Source organism: Belonocnema kinseyi, chromosome 7 (genome assembly GCF_010883055.1).
Source record: "Belonocnema kinseyi isolate 2016_QV_RU_SX_M_011 chromosome 7, B_treatae_v1, whole genome shotgun sequence".
NCBI lineage: Eukaryota > Metazoa > Arthropoda > Insecta > Hymenoptera > Cynipidae > Belonocnema > Belonocnema kinseyi.
This window is the reverse complement of record NC_046663.1, coordinates 52,962,342-52,989,612: the sequence shown is the minus strand read 5'-3', so window position 1 is coordinate 52,989,612 and position 27,271 is coordinate 52,962,342. Positions and strand designations below refer to the sequence as shown.

General features: G+C 27.2%; 1 protein-coding gene across 4 annotated transcripts in view; it reads right to left on the bottom strand.

Annotated features, from left to right (window-relative positions):
- Window positions 1–14,033: 14,033 nt before the first annotated feature.
- The window catches only part of LOC117176329 (28S ribosomal protein S21, mitochondrial), a 24,345-nt gene continuing 11,107 nt past the window's right edge, over window positions 14,034–27,271 (bottom strand). For 2 of the 4 annotated variants that reach the window (XM_033366565.1, XM_033366566.1), the window contains 3 exons: window positions 18,757–18,861; window positions 18,427–18,506; window positions 14,034–14,350 (listed from right to left, as the gene is read on the bottom strand). In XM_033366565.1, the coding sequence (XP_033222456.1) occupies window positions 14,081–14,350 (270 nt within the window). In that variant the 5' untranslated portion in view covers window positions 18,427–18,506; window positions 18,757–18,861 and the 3' untranslated portion in view covers window positions 14,034–14,080. Of the gene's footprint in view, window positions 14,369–18,426; window positions 18,529–18,756; window positions 18,862–27,271 lie in introns of those variants that run through there. The other 2 variants (XM_033366568.1, XM_033366567.1) reach the window with 2 other exon arrangements.

Sequence of the window (27,271 nt, the reverse complement as noted above, 5' to 3'; positions counted from 1 at the left end):
AACAGCATTTAACTTTTTTTCTACGGGTATTCAAGAATTCTTTCTATTACTTTCTTTATCATACATTTTTAACATTTCAGCATCATTTATAATTTCTTTAAATTGATTTAATTGCGACAAAATGGCGTCGTCAATGATTTGTTGTTATAAGTATGACAATCGTGAAAAATTTCCTGAATAGACTTCTCTCTATTTTGAATTAAAATTTTCTGGCTTTTCGAACAACGAGTTCTGCTTGAGGATGTGTTAAACTAACGAGATTTTTTCAATGAACAATGAACTACTCGAATCCCGCATTTTATAGCTCTGCAGATGTATTGTGTTGAATTTCATGCAGATATATTGGAAAACAGGCCTCGTTATATTTAGAGAGAACCGTTTCGAGAGAGAAGTAGTTAACGGCAGTGAGCGGTCGCCAAGCCTCCATAGTGCTTCGTTTGCTTCCCAGAAACTTCCAGGGTTTCCTCTTTATGGACCGTACTTAAATTACGTAACGAATCAAAGACCCTCTCTAAAACACCTCCCCCCCCCTTGATACAAACCGTAACAACCCCCCCCCCCTTCTTAGTCAAATACCAGCATTTTAATCTTGTATTATTTTTAACATAAAATCTTTCATAAAAGGAATAAATAGTATTTCAGATACAAATTTCAAATCTTCAAATGTATCAATTTATTTTAAACCAAAAAAATGGGTTTTCTTCTATAAAAGATGAATTTTCAACAAAAGACTTGAATTTTCACCAAAATAATCAAATTTGAAACATGATAGTTGAATTTTAAACCTAAAAAGATAAATTCTTGAGAAAATTCAATCAAAAAAGATGAAATTTATACAACAAGAAAAGAATAATTTTTATCAAATAAAGATTTTTCACTCAAGAAATAAATAAAAGTTTATCTAAATTGTTGGACCTTCAAGCCAAACGATGAATTCACTCTACAAAAATTGAATTTTTAAACCAAATTTGACTTTTCAGCGAGGGGCTAATCACTCTCAAATCAGTGTAAATGTTAAAATTTAACGTCCACCTTACTGACGTTATTGACATTAAAAAGAACGTACGCGCCTTATTCGCTTTAACTGAAACCGTCATACTACAAATCGCGTAAACTCATAGTGTGAATACAGTGATTGCCCTATGGAGTGATCTGACTTCTAGCAGACGCTCCTTATAATCGTTATTTACACTAACCGCAGTAACTGCGCGCAGTGACTCTATTATCGTCCTTATACGAGTCCTTATATTCATTACTTCTTATGTTTGAGAAATTATTTGAGTTTGATTTCCTATTAGTATTTTCATCGAGATTTTCGTGTTTTGTTCCTTCCATTAATAATATATCTGTACAGAAACTTGTAAATATAGGGAATTTGTTTTGCGGAACGAGGGCGAATAATTCTGACTTCCATTCCGATGAAATAGTTATAATTATAATTTCAAATCAATATTTTCACGGTCCATTAATCTAGCACCTCCAGAACCGAATTACGAAATTCTTCATAGCTCAGAATTTTGGTCTTTTTTTGAGATTTTTTTTGTATGATATATAAAATTTTTGGGCAAAAATGAATTAATTGGCAACAAATCAATTGTTCAATTGGAGTAATCAAATTTTCAGTGAAAGAAAAATTTTCATGATAAAGAAAACCAATATTTAAAAAGCAGTCACATTTTCAAACAGAGTTGTATATAAAATGATGAATTTGTAACTAGAATAATAATAATTTCGACCAGAAAATAAATTTTCCAATAGGAAGATTATTTCTACTAAAAAAGGTGACTGCATTTAAAAAGATAAATTGTCACAAAAATTTGATAATTAAATTTTCAGGTGAAACAATGTTCAACCAAACTAATACGTAATTTACGCGATTGCAATGTGAAAATTTATTTCAACAAAGTTTTATTTATTTTTTATTTGAATTTTAAGTGAGAAAAAAGTAGCACAAGTAGGTCAAAGTCAGAAGAAAAAAACGATAAATTATGAGGAAATGAAAGACACTTCCCGCACCAAAAATAAAACTCAGGTAAATTCCTGGATTGTCCCGGGTTTTTTCAAGTTCCCGGATGATTCCCGGATTTCCTTAAATTACCGCACAGTAGACACCCTGTCATTTTATTTTTATTCATCAATAATTGATTGTTACTTTATAAGATTTGAATATTTGATCGATGGTATCCATTTTTGTATTTAAAAAAAATTGATGCAAAATCCTGTTAAACAAAACAAGAATCCAATGACCAAATTTGGACCACAACGAATAAACGAAAACCAAAAATCCTATTGTAATCTGAAAAAAAAAACAAAAAAAGAAAAGAAAATTTTCGGACAAAAATAAAAAAGAGGAAAGAAAAATACCGAAACTTTGTTAATGCAAATTTATTTATTTATGTTTTTTATTTTTATTTTATTGTAATTTGATGATAATAAAAATAAAAAAGACGACAGAAAGAAAAAGAGAAGGACGGGGATGTGGTTAGCTGCCTTCTCATTGTTCTTTCTTCTTTTTTATTTTTGTCTGAAAATTTTATTTTATTCTTTTGTTTTTTTCAGATTACAATAGGATTTTTGGTTTTCGTTTACTTATTGTGGTTCAAATTTAGTCGTTGGATTCTTGTTTTGTTTAACAGGATTTTGCATCAATTTGATTATTGGACGTTAAATGGGATTTTTAATTTGGATTTTGGTCTAATTTAAATTTCGTATATTTTTATTAAAAAAAAATCAAAATGAAGAAATACACAAAAACTAGTAATTATGTCTAACTCCCCAGCAAACGTTGTGATTTTTGCTTTATTTTTCAACGTTACATATTTTACGAAATTGTTATAATTAACTAATTACTCTCTGACTGTTTCATAATAGTACGAGATACAAATGTATACAGTTACCACATAGCTTTTTCATTGACGCGTTTTTCCCATTAAAAATATTAGAAATACTCTGCAGTAGATCTACTGTTCTGCCGCGTGACGTCATGTCAACTCGTCTGTACACGCAAAGCGTCGCTTTATGAGACAGCGCGATACACTATTTTCGTTATTTCGTATGTTATTCACGTTCCGAACACTATTTTCATTCTCTTTCTTAAATTTGCGTTCGAGTTACGGAAAATACCTTCTTTTCTTTACGCTTCTTACTGATCTTTCTAAATAACGAGTTACATTAAACCTCGCTTTAAACTCATAATGATCCCGTATCGCCTTCATTATTTACAGTAATTCTTTGCATTAATTACACTAACTCAAGAGTGATTTGCACCTCGCTTTTCAGTCAGCAATTAATTTTACACGAAACTGATGCATTTTTACCCTAGAAACTTGAAATTTCAAACCAAGATAGTTTTTTTTTTTTTTACTAAAAAAGAAGAAATTGCATCAAAAAAAGAATTTTTTACTAAAAATATAAATATTCAAGAAGAAAATGATTTCTTAACGAAATTATTCAACCAAATCTTTCAAACAAACAAAAAATTGAATATTCAAGCAAAGACAAAGAATTTTTAACCAAAAAGTTGCATTTTCATAAAAAAAAGATATTTTCAAAGTATAGTTGAATTTTGTTTTAAAAAAGATTTCAGTTGACTTTTTACGATCAACATCGGAAATTTGAAATAAGTTTCTACAAAAAAAGTGGAATTTTCAATCCAAAAAGACAAATTTTTTTAACCAAAAAGGATGGATTTTTAACAAAATAGTTCAATTCTCTACAAAATAGTAGCATTTTTGTCTAAGAAAGATGAAATTTGTACTAAAACAAATTAATTTTTAATAAAAAACGACCATTTTTTTTAAATTGAACTTTCATCCAGAAAAGATTTTAGTTCACTTTTCACTACCAAAATATCAATTTTGACCAAAAAATTATTTTCTACGAAATTGTCGAATTTAAAAAAAAACAGTAGACTGTTCAACCAAAAAGTAGTTGACTTATCAGCAACGAAATATTAATTTTTAACAAAAGGTTAAATTGAAATATAGATACAAAAATGTATCATCTTTATTGAAAAAACTGTTTTGTTTTTAACTACTACGGATAAAATAAATCCCATATTCCGCTCATGTTACTACAAAATAGATGAAATTTTGATACTCATTAAGAATGATGATTTAAACATTACAGCTCTGAATTCCTTTTGTAATTAGTGTACTTTGTGTTTCTGGAAAATGAAAATTACTGATCATAATTGACTTATTAACTTGATAATTACAAAGCTTTAATCAAAAAGCTAGTGTGTATAGTATCCTTCTAATTTATTTGTTGATAAATTGAACAATAGAAACAAGTGAATTTTAAACGAAAATTATATTTCGTTGTTTACAAGTCTTTTGCTGCAAGATTATACATGCGCTATCGCATGGTAAATATTATGTTGTCAATTAATATTATATGCACAAATATAAAACAAGATTAGTATGATTTTAATTTTTAATTGTACATTTTAATCACTTCAGAAAGAAATAATTCAAGGCATTGCGTTTAAAATGTTCACTTTCGAACATTATCAAACGCGGCTCGCTTCGCTTGTTTGAGCGCGCCTAGAGCGCGTAACGGTTGAATCTCGCGCTTCGCGCTCGGATATTTATTCTTTGCATTTGGAATGCTTGAATTACACTATATCAAAAAGATCTTTTTTAGATGTGAGTATTATTACGCGTCTTCATATTATGAATTATCTACCTAATTAAGTATCGTCGAAGATTAAGTTTCTCAAAGCTCTGTAGGCTTTAAGGTGCACATTCTCATCGTGACTCTCGCGCTGCGTGCTCGATTTTCGACAGATATTTGTGAACAGGTTTTGTTCAATCTTTTTTCTCGTAACTTTCGTCGTTTTTCCACACATTTTTATTTTATTTTTTTATTTTCAATGTTATTTTTCACGAATAAAACAAAAAGTGCGCGTCCTATTAGGAAGTGATTATTAACGAAATTGTAGATCTTTTTTGGGATAACAATTTTTGTTAATTTATCTTTTTTCGTGTCCTACATAGGTTGACCACAAAATGGAATTTTTAATTTTTAATTATTTTTTGTGCAATCGAAATTTGAATTTTCGATTATTCAAGAAAATCCAAAAATTTGTTATGGTAATCTTGTAGGGCTTTCAAAAATAAATTTTTTTCTTCTTTTTACTTTTTTCATATCGTGCGGTTTTTGGCTTAAAATTTTGATTTTCGGTTAATTGAAAAAATTTTGAAAATGCTATAACTCTAAAAATTTTCTTTTTATCTGAAAAAGTCACAGGGATAAATTGTTTGTTCTTTTTAATACTATAAATATCTGTACATAGAACTTTTAAATTCAGAAAAAAGTGGTCTCAACAATTTTCAAAATGCGCTCACTTTTTGAATTTTCATCAAAAATGGCTGGTTAACGAACTCGTGCTTTCTTTTAGGACCTAAAAAAAGTGTGCAAAGATGCAGACAGATAGACAGATGCCATCGTGAAAACCTGATTTTCGGATTCAGGGGGTCTCAAAACGTGGAGATCCGTTGAAAAAGTGTGATGTCCAATTTCCGACAATTCTAATACTTTCTCAATCATGAATGATGAGAATGTAAAAATAATTCAAATGTAAATGCCTAGTTCTTGTCTGATTTTACTTTCAAGACAACTTTTTTTACGCATTAATTTGTTAAGTCTGTTCAGAACTAGATAACCAACATCTTAAAAAAATGGGTATATTGCATAAAAAATGAGAAAAATGAAATGCCCGCTGTGTTAAAAGGATTGATTTAAATAATCAAATTCAATCATTTAAATTCGCCTACGTCGCAATTATTTTAATTAACGAGGCAACAAATATTTATTTTCAAAGTTAATGTTTTTTAGCAAATTGAACATTTTGAAACCCTAAGGTTAACTCTATGCCAAATCTAAAAAAGTGTTCCTAGAAATTAAAAAATAAAATAAAATTAAGAAAAAATCCTACAGTTTAAATCTAAATCAAGAGCACCATTAAATATCAGTTCCTCGTCCAATATTAATTCTTGGGAACCAAAAGTAGGAGATTCGTCGTTAACCTTCAGTTTTTTTGAAGGTACAAATTTAGATTCAATTAGATATACAATGGAATATAAAGGAATCCGCAATTGCACCTTGTATAATAACATTGTTAAAAATTTCTGTTGGAAACATCCACTACATGTATTGGAAGTTTATTTCCGAAACGTAAGTTACGCTACAATACATAATGTTTTAGTTTCCAAATTATGGCATTGGTATATAGCCTTACATGTAGGGTAAGGGGGGGGGCAGCGCCAACCAGTGAGGCAAAGGTCATTTTCCTTATATAGCATGGCTATTATTTAACCATTTTAGTTCTACTTTGCATCAAATAAATCTGTTTCATCAGAGAGATAGTGTTGCTTACTAAAATCTTGAAAATTGACGTTGCAAAATAAAATTATACAGAAAACAGTTTTTACCACGAAAAAATGGAAGTTTCGCTGACAGAAATATAAAGTTTTCAACTTTAATGACAATATTTACAGAATAAAAACTTAATATCTTGACAGATAAGACAATATTACACAATCTAATTATATTAATTAGATTTAATTAAAGTTCAAAATATATTAAACTTCATAAATAAGTGAGGCCTGTCCAGGGGGGCAGGTCCGACGAAAATAATATTTGCAAGCGCTTAGGTGATAGACGTGTCACAAGTTTCGTCGATAAATGATCGGCAATGTAGAACAGCAACTTATCTTGTGGGCTACATGGAAGAAACATTGACACAGGAAACACGGGACTAGGCGTGCCATTCTAACTTGGTCGAGCGGGGTTAAATCCACGGGAGGGGGGAGAATTCCATGAGTGGGGAGAGCAGCCATCTTACGAAGTGCCATTTGATTATGCGCACGAACATTTTTGCCGACAAACTGTGCATAAAAATATAAACATGTGGGCGCTTCCATGTTTGTCGCGGGACATCAAAAGGTGGCGGACCTCCCCCCTCATTGCATCACCCCCGCAATGGCATGCCTAGTCCCTTATGTCCTATGTCCATGATTAAATATTACCATATTATTATCAATCCGGTCGGTATGCAGGTTTATTTTATTGGTACGGTACAAAAATTGGGTAAAGTCCGTTTCTAGTAGAATGTCAACGAATAAGAGGTTACATTACAGCTATCTCTATTTTTATTCAAAATAACTTATTCTTCTTGTTGGATATATTTGAAGGTAATTTTTCCAGTACATAAAATACCACAGAATCAAACCATTACATTTTCTTATTTTTAAATGTTTTTATTTTAATAAAAAGCTGCAGTCGGCCTTGCCCTCAGATGAGGGGCAAAGACGATGAAATACGGCTTGTTAGAAATAATTAAATTACCGAATCATTGTTTTTCCCATGTGATTAATACTTATAGAAATATGATATAAAATAATTTAGAACTCGAAATGAGAAAAAATGGATCAATTTAACATCTCATTAACTTTAAAAAAATCATTTACTGTTAACTGGTTGGCGCTGCCCCCCTTACCCTATTGCAATTTTATAATAAAAGTCCAATAGCCAGTAGCTCTTCTGTATCATACTTGCGACTGGATATCTAGACAGACGTGTTGAAGCTTAAAGTTAAAAAAATGTAAATAATTTATCAGAACACTTGTTCTTAACAAAAAAATGTCTGCTGGAGCTAAAACTTTTGTTAGTAGATAGTATCTAACGCGCGCATTTATGCAAATCAAGGAATTCATGGAATCTAAGAAATTCGTGAAATTCACAGAATTTAAGAAATTCGTGGAATTTGCAGAATTTACGGAATTCAATGTATGCACGGAATTCAAGAAATTCACGAGATTCAAAGAATTCATGGAATTGTCGGAATTTAATTAATTTACGGAATTCATGGAATTTACGGAATTCACAGAATTCAAGAAATTCACAAAATTCATGGAATTTCATGCATTCCGTGAATTGCAGTTGTTACATGAATTCCGCAAATTTCATAAATTCCGTGACTACAGTCAATTGCGCAAATTCCTTGATATTCGTGAATGCCATGAATTTAATAGATTAAGCGCACTCCGTGAATTTGGTGAATTTCTTTAATTCCCTGAATTCCGTAAATTTCGCGAATTGCTTGAATTCCACGAAATCAACGAATTCCATGAATTTGGGAAATTCCTTGAATTTCGAAAATTCCTGCAATTCTTTGAATTTCATAAAGTTTATGAATTCCTTGAATTGCATGAATTTCGAGAATTCCGTGAATTTAATGAATTTTGTTAGTTTTGGGAATTCCTTAAATTCTATTAATTCCACGATTTCATTGTGCACAATTTTCGTCTTACAAACGCTTTAATACATGTATTGGAAATCTGGACGGTGACTTCATGATTTAAAACAGTTGAAATACGTGTATTACAATTTCGTAATTCCAATACCATGTTTGCAATTTTACCTTTCGAAGGTTAACGACGATAATTTAACGTTGTTTTCGAGAAAAATAAGAAAATATCTGTTGACCATGACAACTAGTTCACCATCGGTAATTATTAGTACCTTCTTACCTTATATTGATTTCTTAACCCATTAAGTCCCAGCCGGACACATTTTCAACATCCGATTTCAATATCCGATGTAAAATTGTCTGAAATTTCCATTTATGTGATCAGAATTTTGAAAAAAATGCATTTTGAAAAAGTTATGATTGTTTATTTAACAAAAAACGTGGTTTCGACAAAAAAAATGTTTTCTCAATATTTTCGGATCGAAAGTATCGGTGGATTTCTACGATTCGTGGATTTTTAGCATCCACGGACCCTAACCTTCAAAATATACCAGTAGGTTTAAAAAAAACATGACGGTACCAAATATGGCGGCTTGAAATGAAAAATTTTGGTATCAAAATTGTATTTTTTTGAAAAACAAAATTTGCATTTCTATTTGCAAGAAAATGTATACCAGAAAGTTTTTTTATTAAAGATGACGGATCCAATATGGTGGCCAAATTTTTGGAAATTTGTTAGCCGCCATATTGGATATGCCATCTTGAATTTTTAATCTCTGATAATATATTTATAATCAGCGACCCAAAATAACCCCAAGGAAACATTTTCATGAAAATTAAACAATTTTAAAAATTTTTGGCCGCCATATTGGCTCTACCATCTTGAATTTTGAAAATCTGATATCATATTTGAAATCAGCGACCCGAAAAACCTTCTGGTATACATTTACATGGAAATAAAAATAAAATTGTTGTCGTTCAAAAAAATACAATGTTTATACAAAAATTTGTCATTTCAAGTAAACAACCATAACTTCTTACAAATGTATTTTTTTCAGAATTCTGATAAATCGAAAGTTCAGACAATTTTACATCGGATATGACTATTCCCGATTTTTTTAGGACCGCATTGATAGTGTACGGAGCAATTGAAAAAAATGTTAAAAATGTGTCCGACTGGGACTTAATGGGTTAAATATTAAAATACCCAAATAGAAAAAATTCGATAACGATTTAAAACTTTTTTCATAACGAAACATCTAAACTTTTCATATAAGCAACGTATTTTTGTATCTTGAGTTATTGAAACATCTCAAGAAATACGCATTCTACGACAAAAATGTATTTTGATGTCTCAAGATAAATAAAAACACCCTGCATGCACTGTTCCCCTGAATTTCTGGACGTTTGATTGTGAAATTCATTCAGAAACTTTCTCCATTTATTTTAATCTGTAGACACTACAAAGTAGAAGTTTAGAATTTAATTTGAAGTTCAAACGTACCTTCAAATATGCAGGAAGAGGGTTGACGTACCAGTTTCCGATCGTGTACTCTATCCTATGCATGAGTTTGTAGCTTAGTCTATAGAACGAAGCCTTTGGATGCGAGCTAAAAGGATTTCCATTTAAGACGGACTCATCGATATTCCTATAGCTCCATCGAGCATAGAAGAAATCTAAACATTATTTGTTTCCCTTTTATTTAATTACTACGATCGAGGTTTAACATCTACTTGGTTCGAGCTACAAAGCGCTTTATTCATTTACTTCAATATCCAGAACTTTGCTTTTATTTTAGGTAATAAAGTTATTTAATTCGGTTGAATTAAAAGGGGGAAAAAATTGGAAGCATTCTGAATGAAAAATTGGTATGGTATGGAATGGTACAATTTGTACATAGTATAATAATATTGCAATATGTAACAGTTGAACATAAATAATAAATAAACAAAGAAGCCAAAAATTTGAATGATTACCCAAAAATTTCATAGTTTTTGCCAAAATTTCAAATAGATTAAAAATATTTTGTAAAAATGTCTAATATTTCGCAAAGGTTTCCAAAGATTTCAATAATTTCATAAATATTACGAAGATTTTCCAAGGATTCAGAATGGTTTTAGAAAGATTTAATAAAAAATTTCAATGACTTTGCAACGGTTTCACAAAGATTTCCCAAAGATTTCAGTATTTTCTTCATCTAAAATCTAAATTCGAATTATAATCCTTTTAAGAAAATCCCATTCCGTGTCGAAAATTCTCTGTTCCAAGTGAAATTATACAGTGAAACTCGGAGACTGGACCGATTTTGGAGTTGGAGAAGGTGAGGAATTACCCAGATACAGTGTCGTTTCATAGAAAACGCGTTTATTTGTACGGCGTCAATTCTCGGAAGGACAATATCAGGGGGCCCTATCTCTATGGTTCACTGTATTTCCTTACGGAAACTCTCTGTCCTTAAATAAAAACGGTAACTATTTTCTAAAATCCCTGTTCCAAAAACAGGACAAATGAAGAGCAAGTGAAAGAAACGCGATAAATCAATTTTTTGAAAAAATTGAGAATGATTGTTTCAGTATGTTTCAAATATCAATTTGATTATCAAACTTAGGTTAGCGAAAAAACCTCACAAGGAAAAAAATTGCAAAAGGTTTTTCTTATAATGGGAAATAATAAAAGTTCAATAACAAACTACGATTCAATTAGAGTAAACTGAGATAATCTGAAAAATCAGCGGCTGTTGATAAAGTAAAAATTACTTTTATAAATTGAATAAAATATTAAAATAAAGAAAACTTGAATTTTTCTGCTTTAAGAAGTAAATTTCCCGTTTCAAATGAAATTCCCGGTTAAGTCGCCAGACCGATTTTATTATTCGAAAATGAATTTTAGAGTTTCTTTCCTTTTTTTAAAAATATTTTTCGTGGTGAGTGCTATTAAGAGAAACTGTCGCCAACAAAGAACAGGAAAGAAAAAAGTACCAAAAGGTAAGAAGTAGGTCTGATTGTGGTCGTCCTGGATAAAACGTTTTCTTCCTTCGTGTTTTTTGCCGTCGGAAAGTGAGAGACGCTATGCTAACTTGGCGAAAATTGAATAGATAAAGTCATGAAAAGAATGGTGCCAAGTTTTCAAGTAAAAACTTTCTATGGCTTCCTACTATTTTCAAACTTATGTTCGTATTATGACATGCCTATAGAATTCACATACATTAAATAGGTAGACATGTTTAAAATCCGTTGGACATCTTGCCATTGAGCGATAAGAAATCGATTATTATACGAAAATATGCGCTGCAAATTGGAAGCCTTTTAGAAACAAACAATTAAAAACTTTAAGTTTTAGGAAAATGACCGACTTTAAAATTTGTTTTATATATACAAAGATTCGACAACTTATTAAAAATTAAATAATACTAAAAATAACAAATAATTTCATGGATTTGTCTCTAAAGAACCAAAGAGTAGAATTTCGACTGAAAACCAAATAATTCAATTTTGAACTAAGAAATATCAGTTTTCAACCAAGGATATTATATTTAAATTTTCAGTTTAAATAATTAATTTTAGGCAAAAAAATGTAACGGTAGTGATGAAATTTCAATGAAAATTATGAATCTTTAACTGCAATAGATGAATTTGAAACCAAAAATATGAATTTTTAAAAGAGTTTAACTTTCAACCAAGTAATTTTATTTATAACTAAATAGATTAATTTTGTTATAAAATTATGATCATTTAAAAAAGATACTGTTGCAACAAAATACGTAGTTGAATTCAGAACTAAAAAAAATAAAATTTTAACTATAAATGAAATAGTTAGATTTTTATCAAAGTGATGAATTTTCAACTAAAGTTATGAACATTTAACTGTACTAGTGAAATTTTTAACCAAAAAGTTTGGAATAGTTACAATTTTAGTGAAGAAATAATAATTTCCTATAAAAAAAACTAATTAAAAGATCTTACATTTTTAAACGAAAGTGATCAATTCTCAAATAAAATAATGAATATTTAAATGGAATAATTGATTTTTTAACTAAAAAGATACCTTTTTAATAAACAAAATTAATTTCCTACCAAAGAAGACAATTTTTCAACAAAATACATAGTTGAACTTCGAACTAAAAAAGATTAATTTTTAAGAATACATTTTTATAGTAAGTAATGAATTTTTAAATAAAACAATGAGTCTTTGACTAAAATAGTTAAAGTTCAAACCAAAAAGATGAATTTGCAACTAAAACTATGAATCGTTAACTGTGATAGTTAAATTGCCAACCAAAAGGATTGGAATAGTTACATTTTTAGTTAAAAAAATAATAATTTTTAACCGAAAAAAAGAATTAAAAAAATTTTGAATTTTCAACGAAAAAGATAAATTTTCAAGTAAGAAGATCAATTTTCAAGCAAAAATGGAATAGATAAATTTTCAGTTCTAAATTTTTTTCAACCAAACTGATAAAATTTCAACTAAAATAATGAATATTCAACTGGAATAGTTGATTTTTTAAACACAAAGATAAATTTTTAACAAACAAGATTAAGCTCTACCAAAAACACCATTTTGGAACAAAAGACATGAATTTTCCACGAAATAGTTAAATTTAAAACTAAAAAAGATCAACTCTTAACCATAAATGGAATAGTTACATTTCAAACCAAAAAGATAAATTTTCAACTAAAATCATGAATCTTGATCTGTAATTGTTGAATTTTTAACGAAAAAGAATTTTCAAAAAAGAAGATAAGGAGATAAATTGTCAACGAAAAATTGAATAGTTAAATTTTCAGTTAAAAAAATTAAGTTTCAACCAGAGATAAATTTTTAAATAAAATTATAGAATATTCAATTCCAAGTTACATTTTCAGTTTAAAAAATAACAATTAAAAAAAAAAAAAAACGAATTAAAAAAGTTACATTTTTGAACAAAGGGATGAATTTTCAACTAAAATTATCATCAATCTTCGACTGAAATTCTCAACAAAAAAGATCAATTTCCAAATAAAATGATGAATCATTTAAAAAAAAAAATTATCCACCAAAAATGGAATAGTAAAATTTTCGGTTAAGGAAACTAGTTTTCAACCAGAGATGAATTTTAAACTAAAGTGATGGAATATTCGATTGGCATCGTTATCTACATTTTCAGTCAGAAAAATTAATCATCGACATAAAAAAAGAACTTTCAAGAAAATAGTTGAATTTTAAACCATACTAGTTAAATTTAACAGTAGAAAATTAATTTTCCTGCAAGGAAGAAACAAAATTTCAAAAAAAGCTCAGATTTTAACCTAAGTGCTGAATTTTTAATTGAAATAATGAACCTTCAACCAAAAAAATTAATTTTTAACAAAAGAGTATAAATTTTAATCAAGAAATTAAATTTTCGTTCATAAAAAAAGGTGAATTTTCAACGAAAAATTCTGCAGTTGATATTTCAAATAAAAAAGCTTTTAATTTTTAAAAATTTTAATTGATAAGGGCCAATTTTAAACGAAAAATAGAGTGGTTAAATTTACAGTTCAAAAAGTAATTTCAAACTAAAGAAAGAACAAATTTTCAACAAGAGATAAGTACAGTAATATAAATCTACTTTTGCAAATGAAGAATATTTATTCAATTTTACATTGCATTTTAAACAAAAAACTAAGCAGGCTCGCGAAAAAATTCCCTGACTTTGAAAAAAATGCCCTGGCATTTCCAGGTAGGGTAGACACCCAGTTTAAACGTTCAGAGCTTCAACGGGGTTGTTTCATGGGTGCTAAAATGAAGAAAACGTTGTTTGACGCGAACACAAAATTTATTGAGAAGCTACATGAAACTAAAAATTACACAGCCCCGGGAAAAGGGCTCAATCGATTTGTCCTCAAGACAAGTTGAATTTTCCTGCTCATATCTTCATCGTATAAGGCTTTGCAAATCTGATAGTTAACTCGACGTCGAGTTTGGGTTGGTTTCTCGTAATATCTTGTTCTCCGAAATTGATCGAAAATTTCTTCACGCCCCATAATTCGATTTAGAATTCGACAGGCTCCTTCGACATCATTATTGCGGACTAAAACAGTCCTAGCAATAAAAAAAGGGTGGCGCCAACCCATCTGGAATCATATTAAATACTGAAGATAATCTAACATTAAAATTGATATTCTTTTTTTTTTTGTTAATATTGAAAATTGATATTCCATGAAAAAAACTCAAATTAAATATTCATATCCAATATTGAAGATAATGTGATACATATAAAAATAGATATAGAACGATGTTATTAAATATAAAATTCTATGAAACTAAATTAAACTGCTTATTAAATATTTATGTAAAATCCAAAGTTGACACGCTACATTTTATTCTGATATACTGCAATTACACAATAATGGAAAATACCACCTTTCTAAAATTAAAATATGCAGTATTTTATCTGATTTTATATTTTAAAATCAAATATTTCTTTTTTTAAACAAAATATCGATTGAAATATTAAATATTAGATTTTACGTTGTTAGTTAAAGATTCATCTCTTGGGTTTCAATATAATCTATTTTGATGAAAATCGGTTCTTTTCGTTAAAATTTATTGACTGGAAACTTAACTTGTCTGTTTTTGGTTTGAAATTTGGATCTTTTAGTTTTAAAACGTATTTTAAATTTAAATGTATTTTCATCTATTTGCTTCAAAATTTGTATCATTTGGTTTAAAATTCGTCTCTTTTGTTTGAAAATTTACCTAATTTTTTCAAATTTATTTTTCTTTTCTTCAAAATTGATCATTTTAGCAGAAAAATCAACTATGTGTTTGCAAGCTAATTTATTTTAGTTAAAAATTCTTTCCGTCTGTTCAAAATATATATTTTTTTGTTCAAAATTAATTTTCTACTTGAAACCTCGACTTTTTTGTAGTAAATTAATCTAATTTTTCTTCAAAATTCATACTTCCTGGTTAAAAATGTATTATTTTTATTTAAAAATTTAAGTATAAAGTTCAAACCTATTTTTTCTGTTTTTTTTTTACGCAAACATGGAGTATTTCATTTAAGATTTGCCTTTTTTGTTCAAATTGAACTTTACTTTTATTTAATAATTAAATATTTTTTAGTTGGAATATATACTATTCAATTTTCAGTTGACAATTAATATTTTTTGGTGTAAAGTTATACTACTTTGTTAACAAGTACTCTTTTTGGTTAAACATTCATTACTTTAGGTGAAAATTAATCTCTATGGCTGAAATTTAATCTATTCTTTTGAAATTTTCCCTTTTTATTTCGTTGAAAATTAATTTTTTTTAACAGAAAATTGAACTATTCTATGTTTAGTCAAAAATTTTCTTTTTTATTTAAAAATTCACTTCTTTTACTACCAATTGTATATATTGTTGGAAATTAATTTTCTTTTATCTAAAAATATCACTATTCCATTTTTTGTTGAACACTAATTTCTTAGTTGAAAATTGAACATGTTAAAAATTCGTTTTCTTTTAGAAGAAAATTGACCTTCTTTAGTTAGAACTTAAAATATTTAGGTGGGAATAACATGTATTTTGTTGAAAATTTTTCTTACCCGTAGAAACTTAATCTTTTTGTCTGGAAACTCATCATTTTGGTTGAAAATTTAACAATTTCATTTTTGGTTCAAAATTTATCTTTATTAGTTTAAAATTTTAATATTTGGTAACAAAATAGAGAATGTTATCGAACCACGTAATTTGAATTTTTTCCAGTAGACAATAATATTATGCTTGTCAAATTGAGAAGAATGTAAGAAAAAGTCACCAGTAATGAAAATATTAAATTTTGTCTCTTCAAAACGAATTTAAATTTTCGCAGAATCCAAATTCGAAGAAATCGCGCACTCTCGTGAGCGGTGAACTCTCCTATTAGCGAAATTTTTGTTCAACCGGTAAGAAATTCAATTTTTCAATTATGAAAAGGGTTATAAAAATAAGTATTTATCGTAAATTAAATATCGATTTTAAATACGATATTAAATATCGTAAATTGTTATTTCGCTTGAAAAAGATTTTACATAGTTTAGTTAAGTTGAATTAACAAGAAATGAACAAGAAAAAATAAGAAAAGTTGATTTAACAAGAAATTTGATAGTAAATCATTAATTTTAGACCTGAGTATAATATTTTTCATTAAACTAAATTGATATTTACTGCTCTTTTTCATGTAACTTGCTCTAATAACTTTGAGATACCCAATCGTTCGCGTGTCAGATGGCGCTGTTATCAAGTTAAAAAAGTTATCCTACAGGTAGAGTTCTTAAATACCCGAGAATTTAATTTCACATTGTATAACCAAGAATTTGACGGAATTTAGGACAATTTAAAAGAATTTATGATTTTTAACAATATTTTTATTGTTCAGGTTATATCAGCGGTTGAATATAAATTATTTTCTAGCTCAGACATATTCAGGAATTACAGTGTTTCACATACAAATCTAAAATTTTCAAATGTATTAATTTATTTGAAAAAAAAGTTTTTTCTACTTTAAAAAATAACTCTTTAACAAAATACTGGCATTTTCCACAAAATAATTAAATTTTTAACATAATAGTTAAATATTCAACCTAAAAAGACAAATTATGAAGGAGAAAGTGTCATAATTTATATTTTCATAAAAACAAATAAAATTTATACAACAAAAGAAAAGAATTTTAAAACCAAAAAGAAGAATTTTCAAGAAATAAAGATTTTTCACTAAAAAAATAAATAAAAGTTTATCTAAATTATTAAACCTTCAAACCAGAAAACAAATTTAAAAAAAATATATTCGATTTAGAAACAAAAAATATGAATGTTCAACAAAAAATTAATTTTACACGAAACTCAAAAAAAAGGAAAAATCGAACTAAAAAATATCAATCCTAAAAAATGTAAAAGTTCCATTTTCTGTTAAAAAATGAACTCTAAACAAACAAAAAAAAAGGAAGTATTTTACACTAAACAGTTAAATTTTCAACCAGAAATAAGCCTTCAATAAACAAAATTTCACAATGCAGTTTAACTTGAACCCAAATAGTTGATTTTCCATTAAAAAAAGATTGATTTATAACAAGATAATTAAATTTTTAACTAACGAAATAACTTTCCAACTCAAAATATAATACTCTTAACAAAAAAAGTGATTTTTGATTCATTTTTTCGTGAAATACCCCACATTTAAATTGGTAGAAATTGTGATTCAGAGATTCCTTATGAAATATTGCCATTTAGGATATTTCAGCATTAAAATTATTTTCATTTACCGACAAACTGATACTTAATCATAAAAACATTTCTCCGGAAATTATTTTCTAATTGTTTAAACAATTATTATTACTAGAAGACAACCATTTTTGTTCATTTCGCACACCCTGGGTTAAACCCAAGCAAAACAAAATTTGCGGATTTTTTCGTATATGAGACTATGTTTTTTGTATATTGTTTGGATTTTTTTTCGGACAAAATTTCGAACTTTTGTAATTATAGTTTAAAAATTTACAATTTCATCTCTACGACCACTTGCAGATTGGCGATTTTATTTTTTTAGTGAGAACACGTGAGAAGTAATGCCCCATATATGTAAACAGTGATAGAAATCATTTATAACATTAACATCTAATTATTAAACATTAAAAGTGCAATGATTCAGAAATATTTTTCATGGATAATGAACTAAAATATGTGTGAAACTTAATTTATGTATTACCCCTTGCTCTCTTTATAACATTTTAAATAATAGTTTTTTTTTATGAGGCTTACGAAAGAATCATAAATATTTTTTTTGTTACGTGGTTGTTACAGTTAAGAAATTAAATGTGAGACAATTATATTCTAAAATCCTCAAAAATTCAATTTATAGGTTAGAATTATTTTCCGGACTTTCTGGAGCTTCAACATTTTTAATTTTCGAAAATACAATTTCACAAACTTGTATTTATTATTTTTACTTCTCATCCAATCATTTTGTATACTATTTATTATAATCATCAGTTAAAAAATGATATGACTCATATCGATCGTTTCTACTGATAAAGTGAGGTTAGAATTTATCAATTAATTCACAATAAACCCCAATAAAAATATTTTAACATATCCTATGTTTGATATTACAATAAGGGGTGAATTTTTTGCAATCAATTTTAGTAAGTAAAAAAAGGAACTTTGACAATAAAATAAAGCGTAATACCTGTTTTCTTTGAAAAATGAGTTGAACAAGTCTTGTTCTTGTTGACAAGTTATCACCGATTTTGTAAACACTGTCGCCATCTATTGAGAAAATAAGAAACGACTGCACGACGGGTAATCGCACACCAGGTGCCAATTTAAATTTAAATCGTGTATTTATTAATAATTTGTTTTTTTATTATTATTTTATTAAAAGCTGTATTCAATTTTATTACTAGGTATAAAATAGATGCATTTATAAGTTTTATCATTTAAAAAGTAAACTGTAGTCGAAAGTGGCAGGTGTGCAATTTTGTATCCAATTGATTTGAATCTGAAAATGTTTGAATACTTAGGTCTTTGCTGGTATATTTTCACAGGTAAATTGTATGTGTCCAAGGAAAACCATATTTAGTAGAGTAATTATGATAAAGTAGACCACCAAATGATAAACGACCTGAAATTTAATAATTAACAAAAAATTTAAACTTTATACATATTTAAATAAGTGCAAAATCCTTGAGAAAATACAAATGTTTTTTTCGGACGAGAAAAGCACGAGGAAATACGCGAGCATTTACAGATTCCTCGTCCAAAAATAACCAGGATGTTTACCCTACCTGAAAACCCTGAATTATCTGAAGAACCTGAAAATGTTAGGGAATTTCTATTAAAGTCAGAAATTTTGTTCGAGAGCGTGCTTAGTTAATAAAAATTATAATATAAAATTGATTAAACCATATTTTTTATTTGCAAAAATAGCTGTATATCACTATATTTACATATTTTATTTATTTACATATTTACCATTTTTTAAAAAATTTTTATCCTTTTTTTTACTAAAAAATCTTTCTTAGTTTAAAAAATCAAGTATTTTAAATTAAAAATTGAAATCTTTTTTGGTTGAAGTAGTAGATTTTTCTTTCAAAACTCGCATTTTTGAAATGATAATTTAATTGGTTGAAAGTTTCACTCTTTTGCTAAAAATTAATTTATTGCATGAAGATTCATCATTTTAATCGAAAACTTATCTCTTTGATTGAAACTTAAACTACTTTGTTAAAAATTTGTTCTTTCTGTGATCGAAAGTTTTTTTTACTGGTAATTTATTTATTCCAGTTGAAATTTGAACTATTTTGTTTAATTTTTTTTTTAAGATTAATTTTTTTAACTGAAAATGTCATTATTTCAGTTGAATATTCCATCATTTTAGTCGAGAATTAGTTTTTTTGGTTGAACATTAATTTTCTTAATTAAAAATTCATTTATTAAACTTTTGGTTGAAGAATAAGTTTTTTAAGTTGAAAATTCAGCTGGTTAAAAATTTGCATTTTTTAGTAAAAAATTCAAGGATTTCTGTTAAATATTACTTATTTTAGTGCAAAATTTATCAGTTCGGTCACAGATTTATATTTCTTTTCGAAAAATCAAATCTTAAACTGAATGTTTAACTAATTCATTTTTGGTTGAAACCTGATATTTTTTACTTAAAATTCGATTGTATTTTTAAAAATTTGTATTTTTTAGTTGAAAATTCAATTATATGGTTGATACTTTGTAATTTTTAGTTGAAAATTCACGTCTGTTGTTGAAAAACCGAATTTTTTATTTTAGAAAATTAAGATTTTTATTTGAAAATTCAGCTTTTTGGTTTAAAATCCAGGATACCAGTTAAATATTCATAATTTTAGTTGAAAAGTAATGTATTTTATTGATACATTGACTTTATTTAGTAGAAAGCTAATCTTTTTACATTAAGATTCATCAACTTTAGTTGAAGCTTCATCATGAAATTCATCACTTTGGTCGAAAATTTGTCTTTCTTTGTAGAAAATTATTGTTTCGAACTGGAAATTAAATTTTTCCATTTTCGGTTAAAAACTCATCTTTTTTAGTCCATCTTCAACTATATGGTTAGAAATATTTATTTTTTAAGGTAAAAATTCAAGTATTTCTGTTAAATATTCATAATTTTAGTTGAAAATTTGCCTCATTTTTTGGTTAAAAATTAAACTTTTTCTTTAAAAATTCATTTGTTTAGTTTAAAGATCGTATTTTTGGTACAAAATTAATCTTCTTGGTTAATAATATAACTTATTTGTTGAAAAAAATATCTTTCATTTTGAAGATGCAATATTTTTATTTGAAAAGTTAGGAATTTAAAGAGTTTCAAATTTAATTTCTCAAATCTTTCTAAATAAAACATATATTAATTGAATTCCGAGAAACTAAAAAAACATGTATAATAAACTCGTGTAACTGTATACAAATTCCGAGTCTATTGTTTTAAAAATCTAGAAAGATTTGAACGAAAACTACGAAAAATTATACCTGGAAAAACTTGAGATACCTAGAAAAACCCGTGAATTTTCATGGAATTTTTTACTAGGATTTGAGTAGACATCCTGATAACACACTTGGGTTTCCTCGATGATTTTTTCAATAGGGAACTGATTATTAAAAATTTTTAACTATCTCTTATGATATTTTGTTTCTAGTTAATAGTTTATTTGAGTATACTTTCGAAATGGCCCAGGTGAAAGTCATGTCTAAACATGTGTGCTAAAGTGGTCCTTTATAGTTTATACCTGTACAAATTTGACTTTCGATATTTGGTAGTCGATCCCCCCCATTTTTTTCGTTTTTCGGAAAAAAATCCGCATTTTTTCGTTTTTTTTTTTTCAACTTTAACCCGTGCCCCAAGGCTTTTGAAAAAGGTTCTCTAAGTACTTAAAGCTGTTGATCATGATGGTTCGGAACCCACCTTTAACGGTAGGTCCCCCTACCCCCTCAAGTAAGTGTGTGAGGGGTGTATAAAGGAATAGGGAAGAAGGTACAAGAAAAATGTAAACCCTTAGGGGACACATAGAAGCTTCCATTATAGTTACCTGTTAACAAATAGTCTACGAATAATTTCCACACAATAATTTTTAATCTTGATCGTGACGAGTTTTCAAGTATTTTTAAAATTAATTTTGACACATTAACGAATGTTGAGAGTAATACATACCATATATTGTTTAAAAAATAATTATTTCAAACAGAACACAGAAGTAATTTTAAGAAAAAAAAGGACTACATTTTTCTTAGAGCTATTGAATTTATTTCCTTAAACAATATAGAGTATATACCTATGTTCTAAGATAAGGGAAAACTGAATACAAAGCGACATTGTGTAAGAGGTTATAAAAAAAAAGAACTTCAAAGGGAAAAAAAGTTTCTTGGCAAAAATGCTCGTGCGCATAATCAAATGGCACAAGGGACTAGGATTGCCATCCTAACTTGGCGAGCGGGGTTGAATCCACGGGAGCGGGGAGAATTCCATGAGTGGGGATAGCCGCCATCTTACGATGTGTCATTTGATTATGCGCACGAGCGTTTTTGCTGACAAACTGTGCATGAAAATATAAAAATGTGGGCGCTGCCATGTCTGTCGCGGGACATCAAAAGGTGGCTGACCTCCCCCTCCTTGCATCAACCCCGCAATGACATGCCTAGTCCTTTGTTTCCTATATCCATGGCCACGAGTGATTCTAGGACTCGGTCGGTGTGCAAAGATCTGCACCACCGACAATGACCGACATGAGGTAAACCGGGAACTATAGTCCAGATTTTTGAACACCAATAAGTACTCTAGAGTTTAGAGGAAAACCCGGAACTTTCCAGATTAATTTTTTACTTTTGTTGGTTTTATCCAAATTTTCCTAAAAAGTCATCTTTTTTTGGGTAGCAAAATCAACTATACTGATGAACACTCGTCTATTTCGAACAGCTAGTTCGATCTTTTAGATTAAAAGTTCGCACTTTAATCTGAAAATTTTTCTATTAATTTCGGCGATCAGAATTAATCTCTTTCGTTTAAAAATTCGACTATTTTGTTGGACATTATTCCATTTTCGACAGAAGCTTTCATCTTTGAAATGAAAAGCTCGATATTTAATTTGAAAATTTTTACTATTAAATTCCGCGTTCAGAATTAATCTCTTTCGTTTAAAAATTCAACTATTTTGTTGAACATTATTTCAATTTCGACAGAAACTTTCATCGGTTAAATTAAAAACTCAATTTTTCATTTGAAAATTTTTACTATTAAATTTCGCAATCAGAATTAATCTCTTTCGTTTAAAATTCAACTATTTTGTTGAACATTATTCCATTTTCACCAAGAGGCTTTCATCTTTAAAATGAAAAACTTGATTTTTAATTTGACCGGAAAAATATACATCTATAAAATATTTTCAAAATGTCAGCAGCTTGCAATTAATAATTATTACAAGTGATTATAAAAATTCAAATAACTCTGGATTTGATGAATAGTCCAGAATGGAAAAAGGATAGCTTAAATTAAATTAGGATTTTTAAGTATGAGAAAGCTTTTAATACTTTTACTTGATTAAATAGTAATAGAAAATGGTAAAAGCTAAAAAATTTAGAAACTGTGGCCGAAAGTCGAAATTTGAATGAAGGCAATTTTGTACTGATAGGGTGTGAGACTAATCGACTTTTATAAGGATTAAATGACTTAAAATTAAACTAATGATAGTGTCTAAATGCATATAAAATTGACAGTATGATGACAAGTGGCGTTGCTGTGATAGAACTGGCTCCACTTCTACAAACTAGTTTTTCGTAAGATATCTTGAATAGGATCTGATCTGGGAATCTACACAAGTTTATATCTGAAAAGAAGAAAATTTAGTGTTTTTTTGTAGGTCAATGAATTCTAATTCTGTTTAGGGGCCGTGCATACATTAACTCATCCTTTTTGGTTGAAAATTCAATTGTTTTCTTGAAAATTCGTTTTCTGACTTAAAAATTCCTTTTTTTTTTGTAGAAATTTCATCTTTCTTATTTAAAACTGGAAATATCTTAATAAAACTTCATCTGTATTATTAAAAACTAATCTGTTTTGGTTTCAAATTAACTTTTATGTTGAAAATTCACAATTCCGGGTTTGAAAATTTGTATTTTCGCCTCAAAAGTGCAGTAATTTTTTAGTTAGATTCTTAATTTCAGTTAAAAATTCATTCTATGTCTTAAAAATTCAACTATTTTGTTGATAAATCGTTTTTTTCTAGGTTAATATTTTTAAAAAATTGTAAATTTAACTATTTAACTTTTGTTTATAAATGTATATTTTTTAATTAAAGTTTTAATTATTTGGTTGAAAATGCATGTATTTTATTAAAAATAAATTTTTTTTTATAAATTCAACTGTTTCTGATTTAAAATAAAATATTTTTTGGTTGAAATATTAATTATTAAATTATTTGTTAAAAATTAATTCTTTTTGGTTAAAACTTCAACTTATTGGTTGAAAAATGAACTACTTTCTTTGAAATTAATTGTTTTGGTTAAAGTTTCATTATCTTAGCTGAAAATTAATCTCTGTTGCTTAAAATCAACCTATTTTGTTAAAAATTAGTATTTTGTTTAAAGTTTATTTTTTCATTGACAATTTAACTATTTGGTTGAAAATTCAACTGTATCTTATTTAAAATTAAATATTTGGTTAAAGTTTGAAATACTGTTTTTAAAATTCATATTTTTTTTGTTAAAGATTCATAATCTTAGTTGAAAATATATCTTTTTGGTTGAAAACTATAATTTTTTGTGGAAATATTTTTTCTGTTTAAAACTGCGTTTAAAATTCTCAGAATTCATCGCTTTTGGTTGTAGAAATTTAATCTTTTTTGATAGTAAATTAATCTTCTTAGTTGAATATTTATTTGTTATGATTAAGAAATACATTATTTTGTCGAAAATTTGTTCGTTTTGTTTCAAAATTGAACTAATTGTTTAAAAATTGAAAAACTTTGATAAAAATTCACCCTTTTTGGTGAACAATTAATCTTCTTGTTTGGAATTCATTTTTTCGTTGTCGAAAATTAAAGTAGAGTGTAAATTTCATATATCTTGGTTGAAATTTCAGCATTTTTATTTAAAATGTTACTTTTTGGTTGAAACTGAATCTGTTTTTCTTGAGAATTAAACTATTTTGTTAAGAAGTCCTTGTTTTCGGTTGAAGATTCATTATTTTAGTTCAAAAGGCATACCTTTTGTTTAAAATTTATTTTTTTCTTTGTTGAAAATTAATTTTTGTAACTGAAAATCTAACGGTTTAATTCTTAGATCAATTTTGTTTCAATTTAAGTATTTGGTTGAAAATTAATGTATTTTGTTACTATTTTGGTTAAAAATCTTTTTTTTTTAACTGAAAATTAAACTGTTTCATTTTTTGTTGAAAATATATGTACTTTGTTGATAATTCGCCTTCTTGAGTTAAAAATGCAACTATTTTTGTTGAAAGTTCAACTGCTTTGTTAAACGTTTATTATTTTGATTAAAAATATAACAATTTTGTTGAGAATTTGTCCTTTTTGGTATTTTTTAGTTATTATTATTATTATTTCTGGTATTTCGTGGCTTAAAAATTCAAATATTTTTTTGATAAATCGTTTTTTTTCTAGGTTATTTTTTTTTAATTGTAAATTTAACTATTCAATTTTTGTTTATAAATGTATTTTTTAAATTAAAATTTTAATTATTTGGTTAAAAATCTATGTATTTTGTTAAAGATTTGACTTTTTAGTAGAAAATTAAACCTCTGGGCTGAAAATTTAACTTTTTAATTGAAAAATGCATTTGATTTATTGAGAAGATGTATTTTTTGGTAGAAAATCACGTTTTTTTTTGGATAAAAATGCAACTATTTGTCGGAAAATTAGTTTTTTTTTTAGCTGAGGATTCAAATATTTGATTGAAAATTTGTATTTTTTGATAAATTCAACTGCTTCTGATTTAAAATTAAATATTTTTTGGTTAAAATATTAATTATTAAACTACATATCTGTTACAAATAATTTAATTTGGATTAAAACTTCAGCTTATTGGTTGAAAAGTGAACTATTTTCTTTAAAATTAATTGTTTTGGTTAAAGTTTCATAATCTTAGCTGAAAATTCATCTCTTTTGCTTAAAATAAAACTACTTTGTTAAAAATTAGTTTTTTTTGTTTAACGTTTATTTTTTCATTGATAATTTAACTATTTGGTTGAAAATGCAACTGTTTTTTATTTAAAATTAAATATTTGGTTAAAATTTGAACTACTTTCTTTAAAAATCATATATTTTTGTTTGTTAAAGATTCATAATTTTAGTTGAAAATACATCCTTTTGGTTGAAAACGATAATTCTTTGTGGAAATATTTTTTTGGTTAAAATTAATTTTTTTAACTGGAAATTTAACTATTTGGCAGAAAATAAAACTGTTAAGTTGAAAATTAATTTTTTTGTTAGTTAAGGATTCTAGTATTTTGTTAAAAATTCGTATACTTCATATAAATTTAACTGTTTCTTCATTATTTATTTTTTATGAAAGATTGATAATCTTTGTTGAAAATTTATATTCTACGTTAAAACTCAATTTTTTAACTGAAAATTGAACTATTTGGTTAAAAATCGAATTGTTTGGTTGAAAAATAATAAAGTTTAGTTGAGAATTTAAGTATTTCATTGAAAATTCAAGCTTTTAGGTTGAAAATTCAACTCTGTTGAAAGTTGATCTACTTTCTTTAAAATTCAGTTTGTTGGTTAAAGATTCCTAATTTACTTTTAGTTAAAAATTTATTTATTTCAGTAAAAAAATTTTTTTAATTAGTTTGTTAACTGAATATTTAACTATTTGTTTTAAAATTAATTTTTCTAAGTTGAGAACTTAAGAATATCGTTGAAAATTCATATTTTTTTGAATGAATTTAACTGTTTATAATTTAAAACAAAATCTTTTTTTGTTTGTAATATCAAATATTAGATTTTTTGTTAAAAAAACATCTTCTTACATTTTAAATTCAACCTTTTGGTTGAAAGTTGAACTAATTTTTTTAAAATTCATCTTTTTGGTCCAAGATTCATAATCTCAGTTGAAAATTCATTTTTTTTTTTTGAAAATTTATATTCTGGGTTAAAACTCAACTTTAAACTGAAAATTGAACTATTTGGTTAAAAATTGAACTAAAATTAGTTAAAAATTTATTTCTTTTAGTGAAACATTTTTCGTTAATTAATTTTTGCAACTGAATATTCAATTGTTTGTTTTAAAATTACTTTTTCTTAGTTGAGAATTTAAATATTTCATTGAAAATTCGTATTTTTCAAATAAATTTTACTGTTTCTAATTTAAAACAAAATTTTGCTTGTTTGTAATATCAAATATTACATTTTTTTAATTAATCTTCTTACATTGTAACTTCAACTTATTGCTTAAAAGTTGAACTACTTTCTTCAAAATTCATTTTTTCGGTTGAAGATTCATAATCATTGCGTTTTTGGTAAAAAATTCATATTCTTTGATTGAAAATTCCACTCTTTGGTTGAAAGTTAAACTACTTTCTTCATAATTCATCGCTTTTGTTGAACATTCAACTTGTTGGTTGAAAGTTGAACTACTTTCTTTAAAATTCATTTTATTGGTAAAAGTTTCGTAATATTAGATTTGCTTAATCTGGCATTAAATTGAACCAGCTATGGATAATAATTATAGCACAAATATAAAAAATCTACAAACGGATTTTAAGGTGAGACACTGGACAGTTAAAAACACACAAAATTGACTCATTTATCTGTCAGATTGTATCTGTCAAAAAATGCTTGCTTCGGGATCGAAAAGTAAAATACCAACAATCTCAATTCTAAATCTACCTGAGTCAAAGCCGATATCAGGTTGCGTGCGTGCGATATACCTACGATGGCCACGCGACACACACGTGTTAAGGGTTGAGGGCCACTTTCATTTACCTCATGTCGGTCATTGTCGGTGGTGCAGATCTTTGCACACCGACCGGGTCCTGAAATCAATCGTGGGTTGAA